Source organism: Drosophila virilis, chromosome X (assembly GCF_030788295.1).
Source record: "Drosophila virilis strain 15010-1051.87 chromosome X, Dvir_AGI_RSII-ME, whole genome shotgun sequence".
NCBI classification, from domain to species: Eukaryota; Metazoa; Arthropoda; class Insecta; order Diptera; family Drosophilidae; genus Drosophila; species Drosophila virilis.
The window spans coordinates 9953982-9977500 of NC_091543.1; the positions used below are offsets into that span (position 1 = coordinate 9953982).

At 40.1% G+C, this 23519-nt stretch overlaps 2 protein-coding genes across 8 annotated transcripts in view; one reads left to right on the forward strand and one right to left on the reverse strand.

Moving 5' to 3' along the window:
• Positions 1–19861, forward strand: LOC6633284 (uncharacterized). Of its 2 annotated transcripts, none has more exons than XM_002057107.4 (5): positions 1–75; positions 2599–3031; positions 15942–16090; positions 16155–16235; positions 16953–19861. In XM_002057107.4, the coding sequence occupies exons 2-5, from the start codon at positions 2767–2769 to the stop codon at positions 17076–17078; spliced, it is 621 nt and encodes a 206-aa protein (XP_002057143.2). In that variant the 5' UTR covers positions 1–75; positions 2599–2766; the 3' UTR covers positions 17079–19861. The 2 variants fall into 2 exon arrangements, with proteins under 2 accessions (XP_002057143.2, XP_032296590.1); XM_032440699.2 differs by lacking the exon at positions 1–75 and adding an exon at positions 650–713.
• Positions 13448–23519, reverse strand: part of ph-p (polyhomeotic proximal) — a 21325-nt gene continuing 11253 nt past the window's right edge. For 3 of the 6 annotated variants that reach the window (XM_032440652.2, XM_032440651.2, XM_032440653.2), the window contains exons 5-6: positions 21121–23519; positions 13448–14106 (exon numbers count right to left, since the gene is read on the reverse strand). The exon at positions 21121–23519 is cut by the window's right edge and continues 192 nt beyond it. In XM_032440652.2, coding sequence (XP_032296543.1) covers positions 22855–23519 — 665 coding nt within the window. In that variant the 3' untranslated portion in view covers positions 13448–14106; positions 21121–22854. Of the gene's footprint in view, positions 14107–14454; positions 14474–14532; positions 14610–14688; positions 15198–15320; positions 15459–21120 lie in introns of those variants that run through there. The other 3 variants (XR_011416402.1, XR_001449905.3, XR_004305276.2) reach the window with 3 other exon arrangements.

Here is a 23519-nt window from a genome sequence, read left to right on the forward strand (position 1 = left end):
CAAACGCCATTTCAGTTGACATTTGCAAACGCGACGCTGCAGTTGCTGGCGACGCTCGACTCGGCACTCAGCTCGGTTCGTTGTGGACGCTAAGTTTACATTTCGTAGTAGCAGCAGCAGTAGCAGTAGCAGTAGCAGCAGCAGTAGCAGTAGCGGCAGCAACAATAAAATCGAAAGCAATACGCCAAACAAAAGCAACAAAAGTCGTTAAAAAGAACGCGCTGCAGTGTGAGGCGCCAAGGCTTGTTCTTGCTGCTGCCACTGTTGTTGTATTTGTTGTTGTTGTTGTTGTTGTTGTTGTTGTCATTTTACGCCAATTGCTGCTGCTATTGTTGCTGCTCAGATTCTCGCTCCATTCGCTTCATTCCGTTCCACTCGCCATTTTGTCGGCAACGTGCGTTGTGGGGCGCGTGTGTGGAAGGTGGAAGCGAAATTTGTGTTGTGTGCTTTTTGTTTTGTTTTCATGTGTGCGTCTCTGCGCGTCTGTGTGTGCGTCTGTGTGTGTGTGCGTCTGTGTGTGTGTGTGTGTGTGTGTGTGTAAACATCTATATATATTTTTCGGCGTTTTTTTTTGTTTTTGTATTGTTGTTGTTGTTGTCGCTGTTAGTTCATGCTGTTATTATATTGCTGTTGCTTTTGTTGCTTTAAGTATTTTTAGTGCTCGCGTGCGAAATTTGGTGTCAAAGTGAAAAAAATAAACATTTACGTGAGATGTAAGTAGAAGAGAGGCCTTGAAATGTCCTAAAACAGGCCAAGAAAACAACAACAACAAATAAAAAACGGCAAATAAGAGAAAATCAATGCGCGTGCCGAGTGTATGTGTGTGTGTGTGTGTGTGTGGTGTGTGTGTGTTCGGCCAGAGCCAAAGAAAATCCATAAAGCGCGCTGTGAAGCTCGTCGCAGTCGAGCTATGCGAATAATTTATAAGATTGAAATTAAAGACACCAAAAAGCGCTTTCTATGTATGTGTACGTGTAACAGTGTGCATGTCTGTGTGTGTGTATGTGTGTGTGTCTCGCATGCCTAGAAAGCAACCGCAAGAGCCAAAAAGAAGACAGCGCAAACAATTTCTTGGCAGCTGCCCCAACTGCCGACTGCATGGGACAAGCGAAATGCCGAAATGCTTGGCCCGCGGCCGCACCCGCATTTCGCACCCATACCCATTCCCCATCCACAATACAACCCGCCTCTGCCGCAGGCACCCCTTTGGGGCGCTGCAAAAATGTTGTAAACATGCGAGGCCGATGCTGACGCGGACGCCGCTGCCAAAGGCGCTGCCAACAGCAGCAGCAGCAGCAGCACACGGAACAGCTGATTCGCCTTTGGGCCACATTGGCACGCGCTGCAAAATGCATGTGACACACACACACACACACACACACACAGTCAAAGAGGCCTAAGGCGAGAGCGAAAGCCAAAGAGTGTGAGAATCGGCCATAGTCTTCTGTCAACTGTCAACACACTGCAGCAAAATGCAGAAAGTAACGAGTAAACAAGTAGCGAGTGCCATTCCAGCGAGTAAATAAACAATCGTATTCAATTGAATCCTTTGAAATTTGTACGCTGTAATATTACCAAAGAAAATGTTTACCTTATAACAAGAGATTTGACGCAAGCGAAATAACGAGTGTGCCAACGAATGCCTGCATGAATGCATACGCATTAAATACTATATTCATTGTGCTCTGATTCGTATTCATCAACTAGCTGACAGACTGAGGAAGTTAACTGCAGACATTGCACTCAATAGCGAGTGTGCTCCGAGCCCAATTTGAATATGTAGCCAATTATTCATCAAAAAGCTGACTAACAATGAGAGTCTATAAATATTTCAGGATGCCAAATATTATTCACGCTCCTGCATATATGCATATTGACAGTCGAAAATTGACGAGCGAGTGTCCCTGAATGAATTGGCTATTTGAGTGTATATATATATAATTCCTATTCAGCATATATTGGTGAATAAAAATTGAAAGCTTCATGCGGACTCATGAATGCACTCAAATTCCAGCAGCGAGTGGTTCACGTTTGAAAAAGAAATTATCTAGCAACTAAAACTGATAAACATTTCAATCAGACTCATGAATACACTCACTCACAGCATAGTTAAAATCTTTTATGATATAACTAACTAACAACCACGTACTTTGAATATATCAAGCATGCTTCATGCTCATGAATAAACTCAATTGCATTGCTAAGCTTCAGTTCAGCTGGCATATTACGTATACGCCATGCTGTCTGCCATTTGAAGCAAACATATTTCGTTGGCATGCACTCCATTTAAGCATCTTTGAGATACTTAGTGCAGTCACTGTGAGCCGCTTATTACACTCAGCGAAAAAGTAATTGCAGTTAATTCTGAGCAAAAGCTGAACTGGATGTATAAATCGAAAAGCAGCTACAACTAGTTGGGCATACACATGAGAGGCTCTGGCTGCAAATGAATATTTTTGCTTTTGCCCCAATTTTTTTTTAAATGTTTTTTTTCCCTTGATTGTTGGCGAGTGCCCTGATTTTTTCGTGCAGTGTAAACAAACGACGGCTGAGCCTGTCTCTATGCCAATCAACTTAACTATGTTTAACTTTCTGCAGCTACCCGCACAGTCTGACGAAACAACAACAACAACAACAACAACAATAACAGCAGCAAGGACGAGTTGGATCAGCCCGCTGAGAAGGAGGCGCTGCAGAAGCGGCACCATCAGCAGCAGCAGCAGCAGCAGCAGCGGCACACGCCAAGTTCAAAATTAACGCCTGACAATGACAAAGGGCTCCACTGGGCGGCCAACAGCAACAACGTGGCGCCCGCCAGCAACAGCAACAATCAAAACAACAACAGCAACGCCAGCAATAACAACAATCAATGAGCGCAGCACGAGCTGGCGTCGACGCTGCACAACAACAACAACAACAGCAACAACAATGCGAATGAGCCGCGCCTCGTTGTACGCCTCGCTGCCGGCCTGCGGCATATCCTGGCTGCTGTTCGTCCTGTGTCTGCTTAGCTGCCTCTGCTGTTACACAGGTAATTATTAACACGCTTGGCCGCTTGGCACGTGATTAGCATGCCACGGCCCCGCCCACAATCCATAGTAAGGCAATCGATATATTATGCTCACCTTGCTGATCAGCATGCTTCGCCTTTAAGTGTAGCTATCGATATATCGAAAGAGGTTTAATCGTTTCATTGCACCAAGCCAAAAGCAAGCGAGTCTGCTCGACTGCAAAATACCCTGTGACCCTCAGTCAATCTAAGACTTAAAGTTGAATAATATTAATCGATATTGCATAAATGGAACAACATATCGATAATTACCGATAATTGTTCCCAGTATCCATATATAAGCAGAATGCAAGTATCTTTTGTAGTTTCCGAGCTCGCACAGCTCAAACGGATGTGCAGTTCTTGCTGATCGAGAATATATATATATATATATATATACCTTGCAAAGCCGGGCATGCTGTCCACGAAACTATTATGGCCCTTTCAGCCATCTTCAATGAGTGCAGGGCATAAAGAATAGGCCATAAATATTTGCTTGCCAACAAATTGCCTCTTCAATGAAGGCAACTGCTACTTAGCAAAGCCGATAAATTCAATGGCCAAGTATTTATATGGCCAAGGGGCTTTTATCGTTATCGCATCGATTGTCAGCTGAGATTAAGGACTCAGCCTTGATAGTTCGCTCCAAGGGGCACAGGCCGAATAGTCAACAACGACGAAAACAATTGATCGAAAAATATGAAAACGGTATTAGAATGCGAAGCGGTTGGGGTTCAGGGAAAATGTGCTTAGGCCCCGGAAAAAAGAAAAAAACACTATAGACTCTAGCCTTGACATTGCACATGCAAAGTCGACTCGTTGGCTCGTTGGGGTTTTTTTTTTATTTTTTTCTGGTGCCCGTTTGCGCGGTTGCGCCAGTTGCCATGTCGCCGCCCAAAGCACCTGACGTCGACAGCTGGAGGCGTGGCACAAGGTGCCGCACTTAAATCCAAACACTTGTGCAACAGCAGCGAACGACATTAAAGTTGCAAGCTGGTCGGTATAAAAACCAAAAAAAACCAGTAAGAAACTTTTTATTAGCGAATCGAATGCGCATAGATAACAACTTCTAGAGTACAGAAACCCAATGGAATGAAATAATAAAATACCTTATTTATACCCTACTTTTTAGAGGGAACATGCAGTGCATTTTCATAGAAAGCTCTCAAGCATCAGATATTCTAGTCTAGACAGACTACTTTCTCCACTTCACTTTTCTCATATTTCAGATTTAGATACATCTCAATCGTTTCATGCTGTGATATTCATAAGCTTTAGGCCAGATACAAATGAAAAAGTTTTGGGAAATTGAGAAACGAAAAACTTAGTTCAGTTGTAATTCCACTCATTTTCCACTATAAAAACTAATTATTTAACTGTAATGATAAACTGTAATGATAAAACATCGGTGCGAAAATCGAAACTTTTTCGATGATTTTTTTTTTAATATCTCGGGTTATAACTCCGCGCGGAGATATGACGTTCCAAAACGACATAACTCCGCGATCACCAAATCATCACGATGCGAAAATCTAAACTTTTTCGATGATTTTTTGTTTAATATCTCGGGTAATAGCTCCGCGCGGAGATATGACGTTCCAAAACGACATAACTCCGCGCGGAGATATGACGTTCCGAAACGACATAATATCTCGGGTAATAGCTCCGCGCGGAGATATGACGTTCCAAAACGACATTACTCCGCGCGGAGATATGACGTTCCAAAACGACATAATATCTCGGGTAATAGCTCCGCGCGGAGATATGACGTTCCAAAACGACATAATATCTCGGGTAATAGCTCCGCGTGGAGATATGACGTTCCAAAAGGACATAATATCTCGGGTAATAGCTCCGCGCGGAGATATGACGTTCCAAAACGACATAACTCCGCGCGGAGATATGACGTTCCAAAACGACATAATATCTCGGGTAATAGCTCCGCGCGGAGATATGACGTTCCAAAACGACATAATATCTCGGGTAATAGCTCCGCGTGGAGATATGACGTTCCAAAACGACATAACTCCCCGCGGAGATATGACGTTCCAAAACGACATAGCTCCGCGCGGAGATATGACGTTCCAAAACGACATAATATCTCCGGTAATAGCTCCGCGCGGAGATATGACGTTCCAAAACGACATAACTCCCCGCGGAGATATGACGTTCCAAAACGACATAACTCCCCGCGGAGATATGACGTTCCAAAACGACATAATATCTCGGGTAATAGCTCCCCGCGGAGATATGACGTTCCAAAACGACATAATATCTCGGGTAATAGCTCCGCGTGGAGATATGACGTTCCAAAACGACATAATATCTCGGGTAATAGCTCCGCGTGGAGATATGACGTTCCGAAACGACATAGCTCCCCGCGGAGATATGACGTTCCAAAACGACATAACTCCCGCGGAGATATGACATTCCAAAACGACATAACTCCCGCGGAGATATGACGTTCCAAAACGACATAATATCTCGGGTAATAGCTCCGCGTGGAGATATGACGTTCCAAAACGACATAACTCCCGCGGAGATATGACATTCCAAAACGACATAACTCCCGCGGAGATATGACGTTCCAAAACGACATAATATCTCCGGTAATAGCTCCGCGTGGAGATATGACGTTCCAAAACGACATAACTCCCCGCGGAGATATGACGTTCCAAAACGACATAATATCTCGGGTAATAGCTCCCCGCGGAGATATGACGTTCCAAAACGACATAATATCTCGGGTAATAGCTCCCCGCGGAGATATGACGTTTCAAAACGACATAACTCCCCGCGGAGATATGACCTTCCAAATCACCACGTTTTTTTTGCGAAAATCGAAACTTTTTCGATGATTTTTTTTAATATCTCGGGTAAATAATGTCTGATTTTAAAATGTTATACCTTTTTGGATGCGTAAGGATCCCTACCATCAATTGGCATTCAAACAAATTCATCATCGATGGGTTGAAAAATGTTGTTGACAAAAAACCGATTCGTTCATAAAGTCAACCTTTTTGATGATTTTTTGGAATATGCCCATCAAATAATGTCCGATTTTGCAATTTCATACCATTTTTGACTCGTAAGGATCAGTTCTATCGATTGGAATCAAAAAAAGAAAATCCAAAATTTTGACCCAAATCGACAAAATGGCACGCTTTTTTTTTCAAAATAGAGGTCGGTGCGATAATCGAAACTGTTTCGATGATTATACCCTGAACTCATTAAAAATGGGTATAAGGGTATATTGTATATGTGCAATTTTGAATTAAGCATATAGTCGATTGGTTCCCACAATTCTAATGCCAACATGAAAAGGGTATATAGCTGCCGACTCGTTTGAAAATCAACAGCTTTTATGTGCCTCCTGTTGTTGTTGACGCACATGGCAAAGTTTATTGGCAAACTATTTTGTGGTATGGCATAACGTGTTGTCGTCGCTCCCACGAGGCGGCTCAAATTCTTTTGCAGCTCTTCAGAATTCTTCACTGTCACAACTTCAGTTGCACAATGCCAAGTTTTATTGCTCAGCTATTGAGTTATTGGGCGATAGAATCATTAGCCGAGGATGTCAGGGCCCAAAGCAGTTCTCGCCGCTGTCGCAGGCTTATGCTTAACCATTTAGACACTTACGTCCGCTTATGACTTACTAATTAGTTGGATTTTGGCCAACATTTAACTACAGCCTACATAAAGCTATGCTCTGCTAGCCCCAAAGGCGACACAATAGCCGCACATCAAGCATTCGAGGGCGGACGACGAAGAGACGATGGGTCGTCGAGTCAATTTGGATCGATAGTTGGGCTTACCCAACAGCAAATTACACAGCCAAACTGTCAAAGGGGCAAATGACAGACACACCAACACAAACACCCTTACGACAATTCCAAATAGCAATTGACAACGATAATTGCGTTGATGGACGGGCAATCAAAACCTTTTCACAGCCTGTGCACAAACGCATGCATAATTCAAGTGCTTGGTGTTGAAGAGAGCGTTCCGTTTACAGTTATTTGTTCGTTGGCAATCAATGAGTTGGCGAGTTCGTTCAATTATCTATTGCAAATAGTCCAATCGAGAATCCAAAATGAGTAGCCAATGCATGTGGTCCTAGCAAGAGGCAAAAGAAGATAGCCATAACGAGTATTCATAGCGAATAGCCATAACAAGAAGCGAAAACGAATTACCATAGCGAGTAGCTACAGCGAGTAGCCTTAGAGAGTACACATAGCGAGAGACCGAAGCGCGTAACCATATTCGTTATGATTACATAACGAGTAGCCATAACGAGCAGCCATATCGAGAAGCTAAAACAAGTAAACGTAGAGGGTAGCCATAGCTATTAGCAATAGCGAGTATTTATAGCGAGTAGCTAAAGCGACTCGTCTTAGCGAGAGGACGAAGCAGCAAGTATTCATTGTGAGTAGACTCAGCGAGAAGAAATAGCGACTAGCCCGAACCAGCAACAGCGAGTTGCCATCAATAGATCCAAGTGAGTGTCGCTAACGAGTTCTAGCGTTACGGGGCACATAGAAAGTAGCTTATAATGTAGTACAAATGTAAATATAACGAACGCCCCTTGTTGTCGCTTTGGCATATTTGGGCTTGACTTTTCTCACGCAATATTATTGGTAGTTGCGGCCAGTTTGACGACAGCTCAACTTGCATGCCTCAACGCGCATACGACACGTTGACAGCAAGGATGTAAAGCGTACAAAATTTGCATTGCATGCGACAGGGGGGCACGTTTCGCGTTCCACTAATTGCATTGCACATAGTATTCAAAATGGTTTTATAATCTTTGCTTCCGTTAACAATTCACCACCGGCAACAACTACAACAACAAGAAGGTTTCCTTCGGCTTGGCCCAAGCTATTTTCCCGCACACCCACAAAATCTCATTAGTGACGACCGATGATTACCAGCACACACACACGCTGTGGTCCTCGGCGAAAGGCACAAGTTGAAAAGTTGATGGCTGCACTCATTCAACGTCGTCGCCGTGACACTGCCTGACACGCCCCCTGACCCATGCCGCCCATGCCGCCCAACGCCCAACTTTTTGCACTTGCCTTTGCCATTGCGTGTATGTTCTGTTGTGTTGTGCTGTGCTGTGCTGTGCTGTGCTTTGTATTGTTGTATGTGCTAACCACAATTCTAATCATTTATGAACTGTTTCGGAATACATAAGTTTGCTGGCGACCAGTTTAATGGGCCATTGCGCAAATTACTGTTGAAATTGAGGCTGACATTGGAACAGCGGCAAGCGAATTGAAGTTGAAGTTCAAATCGAAACAGCAATTGAAATTAAAATGCCAGAGTTGCAAACGATATGGAACCACAAAAAGAAACGAAAAGCCATACCAAATTACAGTTGAAATTGAAACAGTTGAAGGTTTAAGTTCTAATTGAAACTTAATATTGAAAGAGCAGCTGAACTTAATTTGAAATTTAGCCAAAAATGAGAAAGAAGGAAATCAAATGAAAGTTGAAATTGAAATAACATCAACAGGGTTGAAATTGAAATGGAAAGAGCAGCAAAGTAATATTGAAATTGAATGCAGAAAGAAATCAAATTTAAGTAGATATTGAAACCAGGTTGAAGTTGAAAATTGAAATTTATATTTAGCTGCACTAAAATTGAAATTGAAGAGGGAAACGGAAAGAAAAAGAAAATCTAATTTATGTTGAAACTGAAAGAACCTAAAGCTAGCTGAAAATGAAATAGAATCAGCGGTTGAAAGACTTTGCAACCGCATTTTAATTGAAAAGACTATCGAACTAATATTGAAACTAAATCGAAAACGTATAGAAAAAAAAATGAAAAAAAAAATCAAATATTTGAATACAAAGAAATAACAATTGAAGATTCTATTAAAGTAACTTAGTTGAAATGAAAATTGAAATTGAATAACAATTTTAAGGGAATACAAGCAAAAATTTAAATATAGCCTATTGAGGCCAAGTTTCTGGGCCATGAAACCGCAATCATCCGTCTACAATATCTGAATAAATAATCAATTGACTTTAAGCCTTTTATCGGTTTGTATTTCATAAATAATGTGCACAATTTGCATGCAAGTTAGCATAAATAACGAAACATATATCAAATTGATTTGATTTGAGTGCAACTTCAATTTGCATATCCAACTTAAACTGTATTGATTGATTGACTTTAAACAAACGCAGCTCATGCGATGCCAAGCAGTTAATTACAATTTCAATTTAGCCAACAATCGTTGCGCTATTGTTATTGAAATGGCATTGAAATGCATTGAGAAACAAATTCCTGTGCCCAACTAATTGGCCGTGTCCAATGACAGCCAATTAAAAGCCTTAAAGGGAGAATACGATGAAAGTGCTTTTAGCTTTAAGCCAACTTGACTTAACTATACTATTAAATATTTATTGATTAGTTATTCGATAAAAGTTTTTTGTTTTTTCTTTAATTTTGCTTTTAAGTAAATGCTCTTAAGCCTCAAACTTGAACTGTCTATGGCATATATAGTACAGCAGAGATTCTAGCTCTTAAGTTGTTAATTTAAGTTAAGCTGAAAGAACATAAAGTCGCCTTTTAATGAGCGCTATTTTTATGGGCCTTAAAAGCTCGCAAAGCTTTAAAAACAACAAGTAAGAGGTTCTAGTCGGGAGCTCCCGACTAGCGGATACCCTGAACCCTCTTCTTCCCACATCAAATGCATATATATATTATATAAACTAGTAGCACCTACATCTAAAATTTCAAGTCTATAGCTCTCATATGTTCTGAGATCCTTGCGTTCATACATACGGACGGACGGACGGACCAACGGACAGACAGACGGACATGGCTAGATCGACCCGGCTACTGATGCTGATCAAAATTATATATACTTTATGGGGTTGGAGATGCTTCCGTCTGCCTGTTACATACATTTGGATTTTGCACAAATACAATATACCCTTATATATATATATACCCATTTTTAATGGGTTCAGGGTATAAAAATGGTAAAAATTGATAAAATTTTGCTACAAATTTGTAATCATCCATTTTTATTGTCCATGTCAAATGAGATGAGCAGCGAAATTGATTTTCTATGAAAATAGAACACTGGACTTTACATTTAATAGGATTTACGCTGCGCCCCTACGCGAGGGCGGCGCTGGGGTCGTGCTGGGGGGTGCTGCAGGTGGTGTTTAAGCCTCGAGGAGGTCACCAGCTAAATGTCATAACAAAAGCTATTTATAAGTGAGCCACATGGTTGCACATAAACGGCATCTGCCCACCTGCCCAATTGCCCAACGCCGGAGATAGCGGATCCCAGTCCGAGTCCGAGTCCGCGTCCGAGTCAGGGTGCAAGTCAGCGGGGCAGAGTGACAAGGGGGTCAGGTGGCTGTGGAAGGCAGCCAGGCGACGGCTCACGCAAGCCAACGGACATTAAAAAGTAATAAGCATAATTGTGGAATGTCACCATAGAAGCACAGACAGAGAGAGAGAGAGAGAGAGCGAAAAACATTTATGAAATGCAAACAGAGACAGACAAACAGACTGCTGCAGAGGCTGTGCAGAGTGTCTGTGCGAGGGAGCTGCTGGCTGAGAGGGGAATTGAATGTAAAGGCGCGTGACGTATACGACGCATTGGCCCAACTTTGACCCAGAGCAGCTAAATTGCTTGGCCGACAGCTGGCGCAAAAGTCGGGCGCTCGCTTTTAATTATTCAGCGATCTCATAAGGGCCACCCAACACACACTCAAGACGTTGACAGCAGCGTCGGCAGCAGCGTCGGCAGCAGCGTCGGCAGCAGCGTCGGCAGCAGCGTCGGCAGCAGCGTCGGCAGCAGCGTCGGCAGCAGCGTCGGCAGCGCTAGCACACAAATGTAGGCAGGCTAACCAAACAAAAGCACAGACAAAACAAACGCACAAACAACTGCATCGAAATGCAGCAGCCGACCAAATGTCGCACCCCACCCCACCACCCCTTCCCCGCCCCCTCCTTCCCAATAGCCCTTTGTTCGTTTGCCAAAACCCGCTGGCCAGCAGGGAGAGAGAGAAAGCGAACAAGCATACAAAATGTTGAATAGCAAAAAGTTTGCGGCACTTTTGCCGCCATCGCTGTCGCTGTCGCCGTCTACGTCGCCGTCGCCGTCGCTGTCGCTGCTGCCGTCGACGCCTGACGCATCGGTGGTTGGCAAAGTCCGTTCAGTCGTCCGGAAGTTGCTTACAACTTCGAACCGCGTTTTAAGTGTGCAGCGACTTCGACTGCTACTGCTACTGTAACTGTAACTGTAACTGTAACCGCACTTAGCTATGCACCTGACGGTGAAAGTGGTAAGTGGCAACGGTCAAACGGCGAAGGGCGAGACCCAAAGGTCGAGACCCATTCGTATTGCAATCGCGGCTCAAACATGCACCAAGTTCTATGCTAAAAGCTCCTTGGCAAAAAGCTCATTGCAACGAACCTGCGACAAGCATGCAACATGTCTGCTGATGCTGCTACTGCAGTAGAACACAGAGCCCAACGGAACTAATTTGCGCGAAACTCGATCGAACGCAGCTAAACATCATTTTGATCTATTGCGCATCCTTGAACCAAATCGAACCATCATAAATATTTACAAATATTTCGTGTTTAATTGTAAACAAAAATTTTATTTATTTATTTTATTGAGGGCGAGTAGAACTCAAGCGCGAATAGAAGGAGCGAGTCAAGGGTCAAAGCGAGTAAACTCAAGTGCGAGTAGAAGTCGATAGCGAGTTATGATCAACGCGAAAAAACTTTGTGCGAGTCAAGATCAAAAGCGAGTAAATTCAAATTGCAAGTACAAAATAAATTAAATAAATTGCGATTTAAGCCAACGAGTAAGTCTACAGCGACTAAGTCAATATAGCGTAAATGTCAATAGCGAGTAAGTCTACCGATTATCGGAAACAAACTCGATCTGCGCAGGCACTAGGAGCAACTTCATCTAAAATTTCAAGTCTATAGCTCTCATATGTTCTGAGATCCTTGCGTTCATACATACGGACGGACGGACAGACAGACGGAAATGGCTAGAAAGACTCGACTATTAATGATGATCCAGTATAAATATACTTTATGGGGTCGGAGATGCTTCCTTCTGCCTGTTACATACATTTGGATTTTGCACAAATGCAATATACCCTTATACCCATTTTTAAAGGGTTTAAAGTATAATAATCGAAAAAGTTTCGATTTTCGCACTGACCTCGATTTTGAAAAAAAATCGATTTGGGTCAAGATTTTGGATTTCCTTTTTTTGATACCAATCGATAGAACTGATCCTCACGAGTCAAAAATGGTATGAAATTGCAAAATCGGACATTATTTGACGAAAATATTCCGAAAAATCATCAAAATGGTTGACTTTACGAACGAATCGGTTTTTTGTCAACAACATTTTTCAACCCATCGATGATGAACTTGTTTGAATGCCAATTGATGGTTGGGATCCGTACGCATTCAAAAAGGTAGAACATTTTAAAATCAGACTTTATATACCCGAGATATTAAAAAAAAATCATCGAAAAAGTTTCGATTTTCGCAAAAAAACGTGGTGATTTGGAAGGTTATATCTCCGCGGGGAGTTATGTCGTTTTGGAACGTCATATCTCCACGCGGAGCTATTACCCGAGATATTATGTCGTTTAGGAACGTCATATCTCCGCGCGGAGCTATGTCGTTTTGGAACGTTATATCTCCGCGGGGAGCTATTACCCGAGATATTATGTCGTTTTAGAACGTCATATCTCCGCGGGGAGTTATGTCGTTTTGGAACGTCATATCTCCGCGGGGAGTTATGTCGTTTTGGAACGTCATATCTCCGCGCGGAGCTATTACCCGGGATATTATGTCGTTTTGGAACGTCATATCTCCGCGCGGAGATATGTCGTTTTGGAACGTTATATCTCCGCGGGGAGTTATGTCGTTTTGGAACGTCATATCTCCGCGGGGAGTTATGTCGTTTTGGAACGTCATATCTCCACGCGGAGCTATTACCCGAGATATTATGTCGTTTTGGAACGTCATATCTCCGCGGGGAGCTATTACCCGTGATATGTTGTTTTGGAACGTCATATCTCCGCGCGGAGTTATGTCGTTTTGGAACGTCATATCTCCGCGTGGAGTTATGTCGTTTGGAACGTCTCCGCGCGGAGCTATTACCCGAGATATTAAAAAAAATCATCGAAAAAGTTTAGATTTTCTCACCGACCTCGGAGATGCTTCCTTCTGCCTGTTATACATTTGGATTTTGCACAAATACAATATACTCTTATACCCATTTTTAATGGGTTCAGGGTATAAAAATAATAGCGAGTGAAAGCCAGCGATTAAGAGTCTCGCTGCAAGTTAAGTCGAGAATATAGAATAAAACGAAAAAGTCAAATGCATTTGATGCTGCATTGAATTTTATTGGAATGCAATTTAAACAGACTAAACAGTATTTTGTATCGGGTCTTGCCACTCTACTGGAGAACTGGTCAGGTCGTACCAGACCTGTAGATAGTGTCGTGGAGCAGCTGTTCGGTAAGCAGCCTGCAACATTCCAGTCATAGGACGTGTCGGTCTGGACAGACGAGCAGCAGTCGAGGCACAGCATTTCCGTTTCCGCACACCTACACGTCAGATTGAATCCATCCAGTTAAAGCAGCACCATTCAATCCTTCAGACTCCTCCTGCATCGCCCGATCGGCCATAGCGTCGTCGAACTGCAGCGGCGACGCCAGTGTGTGCAATCTGCAGAACCATCTGAACATTGAGAGAATCGTATGGTTGGCCCTCAAAATGCTGCACTCATTGCCACATGTGCTCGACGAGGCAAGCGATCAAAATGCCCAAATTGTGGCGCTTGGCAAATGTCATGTGTTCCTCCCAACCGTTGGGTTTTGGCCGCTTGTCGAGGTGTGCTCCTGTTGTGGTATCCAGGTAGTTGGGCTGGATTCTTCAACTATCTGCACATTTTTTCTTAGCCCTTCAAGATGCAACAGCGCTTTTCACATTTGGGTCAGCAACTGGTAACAGCAGCACAGTCTGCAGTCGTTTGTAGTCTCTGCAACAAATTGATATTAGATAAGTTCATTACAGATTATAATCGGACAATTTTGATATTCATTCCAGTTAGGTTTATTATAGCTTATATCAGATAATTATTTTTAGACAAGTCCATTGGGCTAAAGTAAGCTTCTCTTTCTTTATTCTGGATTATGGCTATAGAAATAGGAAAAATATGCTTCATATGCTTCTTTCTCCATAATATATTTTACTTTTTTCAAATACTGTCGAATGCATCGGTTGTCTTTTATATTTAAGTTATTTTGAGCCTTATTATAGTTCCAATATACTTGGACTATATATGGCTCTATAGGAACAATCGCATAATATTTTATATTCGGCTTGACGAAGCGATCTCTATTTATCTGATTTTACTTTATTTAATAGAAATCTAGCTTAACTTATCTAGCTGAAAGAAACTTACCGTGTGGCCATTTACTTGGAGATAAACAAGGCGCTTGCACCCCGTGCAAGTTACTGGGCTCTAGCATTGCTCAATTGCTAAATGAAGCGGTTCAGATTAAAATATATATATAGATATATATATATATAGATGTATATAGGAATGTTCACAATATACCTGCTGATGCCATTTACTGGCCGAAATAGTGTAAAGCGCTGTCGCATCTTGAAGCTGAGGATTCAATATATCGCGAAGGTTCCTGTTCACGAGCTCCCGGAGCGTGCGTATCGACAAGAACCTTAAAGGTAGCTGGACATAGAAAATGATGCCCTGAACAGCTGTGAAAAAGTGGCTCACATAGCTGGCCGAGCACAAGTCGCAACAACTGCAGCATTTTGAGGTGCAAGCATGCGTTTCTCTCAGTGCACAGATGGATCTGCAGAGTGCGCACACTGGGATTGCAGCTGCTGTTCCGCGATGCGATCATCGATCGCCTGATGCCAGGAGCTGGCCCCTGGCCACGCTTTAACAGCTGTTGATGATGCGGGCGAGGTCAGCGGCAACGTTGTGCCGCAACTACTGCTCGCCTGTCCCGCCCAACCTTCACGACCTTTGACCACAATGTTGAAAGCTGCTGACCGAATAGCTGCCCAACGACACGTCTCCGCACATCTGCAGCAAGTTAGCTGCAAATGCAGTTCCAATTATGTTAAATATAGTTTGTCTTGAACAATTTGCATTTCATTTTTTAGTTATTTCTTGTTTTTTTTTTTTTAAATATTATTTAATATATTCAAAAGCAAGCTTACACAAATAAATATTTGGCTAGTTCGAAAGAGTGTAATTTAAATTAGTTTTTACTTTAATTTTTTTTTTTTTTTTTGGCAACTTTTTACTCAATTTCATTTCAAAAGGAAGTGCTCCGTTTTAGGCACTTGAACAAACTAAATAGAATTTTCGATGCTTTGTGCTTCCTCATATTTTGAGTGATGCGTATTTCGACGCCTACTGAAAACAGTTTCAACAAATTGCAAGAAAAACACAAGAAATTGACGATATCTTCGGCACGCCGAAGATTGAACACCCTTGAAGACATATGAGTATAGTGTAGCTCGTTAAAGCTAAGTTTGTTTTATTCCACATTTTCTGTCGGAATTCTCGAAACATTTGTGAAACATTTTCCAACTTATCATTCAAGTTTACGCCCATATTCCACATTTGGGAATGGAATTCTCAAAACGTTAAACTTTTTCAACCTCCTACGTTTAAGGCTACGAATTATCAATCTCACATATGAATTAAAGACAACTCTCTCTTTCACTCTCTCTTGCGCTCCTCTTACCCTCTCTCTTAATCTCTCCTTATCTCTCTCTCTCTCTTTCTATCTCTATCTCTATCTCTCTTCTCTCTCTGTCTGTCTGGCTCAACAGTTGCGCTGGAGGAGGACTGCGTGGACTTTCAGGGTAACAAGGTGAACCATGGCATGCTCTATGTGCCCGGACCTGGTGTTTGTAGTCTATGCGTTTGCTATCATTCCGAGCCGCTGTGGTGCAAGGCCATTTACTGTGATCCGCCCTACGTAAGATATTGGAAAATCCTGTAAATAAAACATATCCACAAATTATCTTTAATTTCGTTTTCAGTTCTGTAAAAACTTCAGAGTAGGCGAACGATGCTGCGAATTCGAGTGTTTGGATCCGCCTGGCGAGGACAAGCTTTATCAGGTAAGTCAATACTGTACATCTTATAGATACACAATATATAGATACGTATGTTATAGATTCGTTAGATAATATTTAAACTGTAGACACTTTAGATACTTTTTTAATAGGTACAATAGTATGGGTTGATAATGTAATTTCTTTAGATACTTATCTCATAGATACACAATATATAGATACGTATGCTATAGATACTATAGATAATATTGATACTGTAGATACTTTATATGCCAATGTTATGGATACAATAGAAGCTTTTGATACTGTGAATTTTATAGGTACTTTAGTTACGTATTTAATAGATACAATAGATATTATTCATACTATAATAAAGATATCAAAAGATAGATACTATAAATACTATAGATACAACAGAGGCTGTAGATGCAATATATTAGTCGACAAATACCTAACATGCTGCAGATACTAGATACAATTGAAATATTGTAGATATAAAAGACAATATACTTTGGCAAGGTCAAATTCTATATATAGAATAAAACATTTAGATACTATAAAAGCTATGAACAAAGTAGATACTGCGGATGCTATAGAAATGTCAGAGATTCAGAATAGATAGAATAGGATAGGATAGTACTTCGAATGCTCTAGATATTGAAGCTGCCATTAGAAATATTGTAAATATAGATACTTGATACACTAGAGATGTAATTATAGAACTATTAGTTCTTATAGATAATATAATTTTTGTACTTTCAGGAACGTATGCGTAAACGCGCCGAGATTCTGGCCGGGAACAGCACCGCCTGTCAAGTGCAGGTCGCACCCTTGGCCGTGTCCACCATAATGTTCAGCTTTCTGGGCAACAGTTTTCTCAATTTATAACTTGAGCAGAAATCGCTTGAGTAACGGCGTTTAGCAATAAGTCAGCCCGACCTCCCCAATCCCCTACCCTACAACTCGCCACCCAGATCTTAAGTAGATAGTGGGAAGGTTCGTTTTTGTTAACTCTGTCCCGGAGACCAGCCAGCCCCCCCTAAAAAGCTAAACCCCAAATGGATACTTATTACAATGTAATAACTGCAACTAACAAGATTTATATAGGTGCATTCAAAAGATTTCAAATAAAAAAGAAGATACATGTATATACGTATAAATGTATATATATATACATATATATATATATATTTATATAAATGATATGATTTGGAGTAATACAGAACAAAACATAGGTTCTCAACTTATATATGTATGTCCCTAGTCTTATGTAGGTACAATAAAGCAAGCATATAAAGCGCATATATATATATATTTAATACAGTCCAAGCCAACCGACTTCAGATCTGGTACAGTCGGCACACAAAATACTAGAAAAATACTTGAAAAAAACCAACAACAAAAAAATAATAATAATAAAAAAAAACCAAATCACACTCATGAAGCGAACGTAAAGACAGTCTTTAACTAGCTCCTAAGTCTATATAGAATATAGCAGATATTAAAAATGGAAAAAAACAAATATATATATATTAATATATATATATACGAGTTTATACTCAACTTGTACATACGCGTATAGCTGCCTAGCTTTATATAATTCGGATCAAAAACTTGTTAATTAGTGTTTAGCTAAATGAATCAAGTACGATAATAGACAATTAATGATATAGTATGAACTAAAATGTGCATTCAGCCACTGTACACGCACTTTTTAATACACATATATATATATATATATATATGCATATATATATATACGGCCCAACAAATCTCGCCCCCAGTTCAAACACCTAGTGACAATTGATTTTTCCAAACTCGTCTTTTTTTCATTCTTTATTTAGATCTTAAGATCTTATACTTGCAATTCAATAACTGTAGTAAATTACACATATCATTAAACACACACACACACACACACACACACATACACTTGCATAATTATAATATATATGCCCAAAATCGTATATATTTTGCATTGGTGCTAATTTTATTGTAGGTTAAACACGATCCAAACACACACACACACACACACACACACACAATCGCACACATCATTTGATTCCAAATCAAAGGCCATATCAACTGGCTTAGCAAGCATCGAAAGAACTCTCAAATCTACACAGATAACACCTTTAAGAGGACCTAACCTTAAAAACAAAAAACCTAACCTCAAAACTAAAGAATTTTGAATTTCATTTGCCAGCCAATAACAAACTTTAACAACTAATCGAAATCTTTAATAAAAGTATTTGAATAAACAATAACAAAAAAAAAAACTATAACTCAAATCCTTAATAGCCATTTTAATAGCCGCAAAAAACTTCTAAATATAAAAGAAATATAAAAAAAAAAAACTTTAACTAGGGTTGAGTTTCGTTTTCATTTTCTCCGAATCGTAGAACTTAAGCATTTGAAGCGTCTCTTTCGATATAAAAATAGTTGAACCTGATTTGATTTCTAGGCATTTCTTGCAGGACCAGACCAGCTAAAGCAAACGTCTAATTAACTAACTAATTAAAATTGCAAACATAAAGCAAAAAGTGTTATTAACAAAATGATAAGATTCAATAAATTATCGATAGCTACAGTGAACACCACAAATATGGGCAATGCCTTGCGCATTGCGTATACACATATACGATATGCTAAGGAGTACGGCTGTGACAATTTTTTGTTTGCCTCACACAACTGTAAATAATATATATACATATATATACGATATGAAAAGCAACAAATCAATATTAATTGCAATATTTAATAATTCAAATGACAACAAGAACAACAAAAAATGGTATAAAGAGGCTCACACGTAAACAAGCTTTTCTCTAGTCTATGAATAGCCAGGAAAAGTTATTTAAAAAAAAAAATTAAAAACAAATTAAGAATAAAACTCATTTACGGCTATGTCGTAAAAAATGCCCCTGCAGTTCATATAGGGTATATGGATCTGAGCAGAACAAGTTCTACATAAGATATTTCTCGAGTAAAGTCAATATTCAAATTTCAATGTTCTCCAAGCATTCGCAGCTAAGATTAACTGAAAGAAAAAAAAACTATCTAAGATATAGTCCGATATAGAACTTATTCAAATTTTAGCCATTTATGTCTATAAAATCTTTAGAAATTGTTTCTGCCTGGTTTCTTATATGATAAAAGTTCTTTAAATTATAGTTTAGTAATTAGTTTAGTATTTAGTATTTTATGTTATCTTCCTTTAAATAATAGCTTCTTTTTTACTATCTCATGTCTTTAAAAATATTTGATTAAAATCTTGCTGTTTGCCTCTATAATACAACTTCTTCAAATTAAACCCACAAATTTAGTATTTAAAAGGTATTTATAGTATTTTGAAAAGGCTTCTTCTGGTGCCTTATATAAAACACCTTTGATTTAGTATTTAAAGTATTTGAAATCTTTTAAAAAGGATTCTTCCTGTTTTCTCACATAATACAACTTCTTCAATTTGAAACCTTCTAGTTGGTATTAAATTCCCAAGTTCCGGTTCCCCAGTTCCCCAACAAACTATCTACTGCAGGGGTACAAAATGAAGCAGAAACAATAAACAATGATCTTAACTGAATGTACAATTCGAATGCCACAATATCTGACCAATATGCAAATATATATAGTATATTTATGCATTAAAAAATATAATTTAAAAAAAAAAACGATTAATACGAAGTCATAAACCTAAATAATGTGTATTTTTAAGATGATAAATCGACAAATTTAAATAGAATCCAAAAAACTAATAAATACTATCCAATGATAAAGCGCTTTAAAAATACTACTAAATACCAACAAATAAAATACCAAAAAAATACCTATTTCCATTTATACACTCTAACTAAGAAAACACAAAATTGGCTTTAAAAACTTATTAATAAAAAACAAAAAAAAAAACGAATCTTGTCACGCTCATTTGTAAAATGATGCGAATCGATATTCAACTGATTCAGTTCTTAGATAGATCCCTGGTCTAGAATGGTAAACAATATATAAGTATATAATCCAGAGCCAGTCGAAAAAGCTTTGCCACTAGAAACCTCGATACAAGTTTTTTATACATATAAATCGTATATCCAGAGTATACCGTGCATCTGGATGAAACGTTAGCCCACTTAGGGCAGAATGCCATGGGCATTACCTACTATTACTTATTCTGTATGAGATTAGTATATTTGAAAAATTGAACGATATAATGTATTTTGTTTCAACAGCCGCACTTGATAAACTCTTTAAAGTTCTTGAACTTCCTTTCAACGAAACCAAAAATATAAATACGAAATGAAAATGAATAGAAACAAAAAGACCATATAAAAATCGATTAAAAATGTCATTAAAGTTCAAAGAAACCCTCATTGAATTTATTATAATTATAATCTCATTATGTATCAAAGGGGATTTCAAAACATGTATGCATATTTCAAAAATATATAAAGTACCAGAGAATTTTAACATAAAAATAAAACAATATTTTCACAATAGCTTAAACAACACTGGCTTTTATTTGCACGTTGGCAACACCTTTTTCGCATGTGCGAAAGGCAAATGTGACAAATCTGTTGAATGATTTTTTAGATTGAATTTTCTTCCAGCTGTTTCCCGCTGCCCAGTTAAACATGGGAACTTATTTACGAAGTTCTGCGAGTTTCTTAGCAGAAGCAAAGAAGATGACCGTGTCTTCGATTGCATTGCGTGGCCTAGAATTTACTTCTCTCTCTCTCCCTCTCTCCCTCTCTCACTATCTCACTCTCACACTCTCTTTTTCACTATTACATCTAATTTTTCTAACTTCTCTATTCTAACCGCCTTCATCTCTCCCCGTCACACTCGTTCTTTCACTGTCTGTCACTCTCCCACCCTCTCGCTCTTTCTCTCTCTCTCTCTCTCTCTCTCTCTCTCTCTCTCATTATTGATAGCTTACTATTTTTGCTGTATGCTTCTCTCTTCAGTTCTCGTTTAAAACCTCATTACACCATTGCCTGGTGCTTCTCTCCACGCTTCTCACGTCCACTCCGATATCCAATAAAAGCATTAGCAGCTTCTCTCTCTCAGCATTGCCTGCAGCGAATCGCTTCTTCTTTTTCCCAATACTTGTTCTGTATACATCACACTGCCAGCTGGCCGCCCTTCTCTGCGCTTCTCACGCCTGCCATCAAGTATATCTATTTGTTTTTTTTCACTTTCATACCACTAGAGCAAAAAAGATACAGCAACAAAATTTCCATATTCACATTTATTAAACACTATACAGTGAAGTTTTGTATTTTGTTCAGCCATAGCGATAAAAAAAAAATCAATTTCGAAAAAAAAATACATAATATATATATATATATGTTTGACACTTAAAACTAAGCATTATAAAAAAAAAATATCTATATATGCTATACTATATAATATATATAATCAATAATTTTCATGAATCATTTCGTTAGCAAAAAGATTGTGTATGTGTGTGTGTGTGTGTGTCGTAGTTGTTGTAATCAGCTACATATATCAGTTATATATAGCATATACATATATATAAATAGTTTCAGTAGTTGGTTCGACAGATTTCAACCGGTTTAACTCTCTCTAGCAAGATGGAAAGTAGCATGGCTCAAGAACCAATTCGCATTTTATATGTGTAATATGTAAAAATTACGCATAGAAAAAAAAAAACTTTTTTGGATATAATCATAGTTAATGTATATCTATTAATGTAATTATGTATATTAGAGTTATATTTAGATATTAACTAGTTCTTTCGTTTTTCTTCTTCTTCTTTAAAATTTGCATAGTGCATTTGCATATTGCTGTTGATAATTGCAAAAAAAAAAAAAAATACTATATGCAAAAATTAATTGTATTTCGTTATGTTCAATTCAGTTAAGACTTAGACGCTAAAATTTGCCTTAGTATGTAATAGTATAATTATTATTATTATTGATTTAGTATTTAACTGTCCTTTTTCCTTGGAAGGGGGCCCCGGGGAAGGGCCGTTTCGTTTAAATATTATTATTTAAATATGAGTGAATTTTTATATGTATATGCCGAGCACTGTAAACGTTTAGAAAGTTTATGCTTCAGATTGTACAACTGTTGGGAGACCTTACATATATTCTATATAACGTATATATAGATCTAACACTAGATGGGCGAGGGCGCTGGGGCGGGGATTGCAGGCGTTTCGAGAGTTAAGCGAGCGCTCAGGGTCTGGCTATTATTAGTTGGGAGTTTTCAATCATTATCATACAATTGGGCCTTACAAATTTTAAGCTACATTAAAATTACGTACAGACTACAACTACAGCTGCGAGCTTGGGTTTGGGGTATAGGGGGAATGGCTAGCAAGGGATTGGGTGCTGTGCGTGTGTGTGTGTGTGTGTGTGTGTGTGTTGGGGCAGGAGGCGGTGCTCCTAGGTGTGTAGCGGGCGGTTAACATTAGCTACTGTGAATCACATTCACAATGAACGCCAGTCGACTCGAAGCTGGTTAGACCAGCATTTTGTGGCGCCTATTTGCTGCGCAGCACGGGCGAGTATAGCGGCGGGGTTATGGAATAGGCGGGCGACAGAGGCGCGCTAGAGCTGCCAGAGGAGGAGGAGGAGGAGGAGGAGCTGCTGGTGCTGCTGTTGCGGCGTCGGTTACTGCAACTATTCCTGGTTCTGGTTATGCACTATTGCGCGGCATTGGCCGTTTCCTTGGCACCATCGTTAACAGCTGCCGGCGCCACATTCACCTCCTTCATGGACTCAACTTTGGCGACAATTTTGAGCGCCGGTCCCAGCTTCATGCCCATCGCGTTCACCAAATGATTCTCCTTGAGCAACAGCAGCGCCTGTCCATCGATCTCCTGCTGCACAAAATCATCCACATAATCTTGACAGCCGGGCAGCTTGCGTATAAACTCGCTGACCTCATCCACGCTCCAGCTGCAGATCGAGGGACGCTCCACAGCGACGACAGCGGCGCTGACATTGCTGCTATTGCTGCTGCTGTTGTTGTTGTTGTTGTTGTTGTTGCTACTGCTGGGCATGGCTGCTGGCAATGCGGTCACTGTAGCTGCAACTGTTGCCGTGGCTGTTGCCGCTGCCAGCACGGCCGACGGCAGCTCAGCTATAATCATGGCCGGCTCGGGGCTGAGTGCGTCCGTTTGCATTTTTTCCTCGGCCAGCGATTCGTCCAGCTTGTCGGCCAGTGCCAATGCATCAGGTGCAACCATGCCCACGGCGCTGCCGTTGCTGCTATTGCTGCCGCCCATTTTGGCCAGACGCGCACAGCCCGGCGAGCAATAACGCTTGCGCTTCAGTTTGCTGCGATGCTCCGGCTTGCCGCACTGCT

Bases quoted from the DNA above. Each gene is read 5' to 3' on its own strand.
- LOC6633284 (XM_002057107.4), top strand. From the start codon at position 2,767: ATGACAAAGGGCTCCACTGGGCGGCCAACAGCAACAACGTGGCGCCCG. The intron at 3,032-15,941 runs GTAATTATTAAC...CTGGCTCAACAG, and splicing joins CTGCCTCTGCTGTTACACAG to TTGCGCTGGAGGAGGACTGC. The intron at 16,091-16,154 runs GTAAGATATTGG...TTTCGTTTTCAG, and splicing joins TTTACTGTGATCCGCCCTAC to TTCTGTAAAAACTTCAGAGT.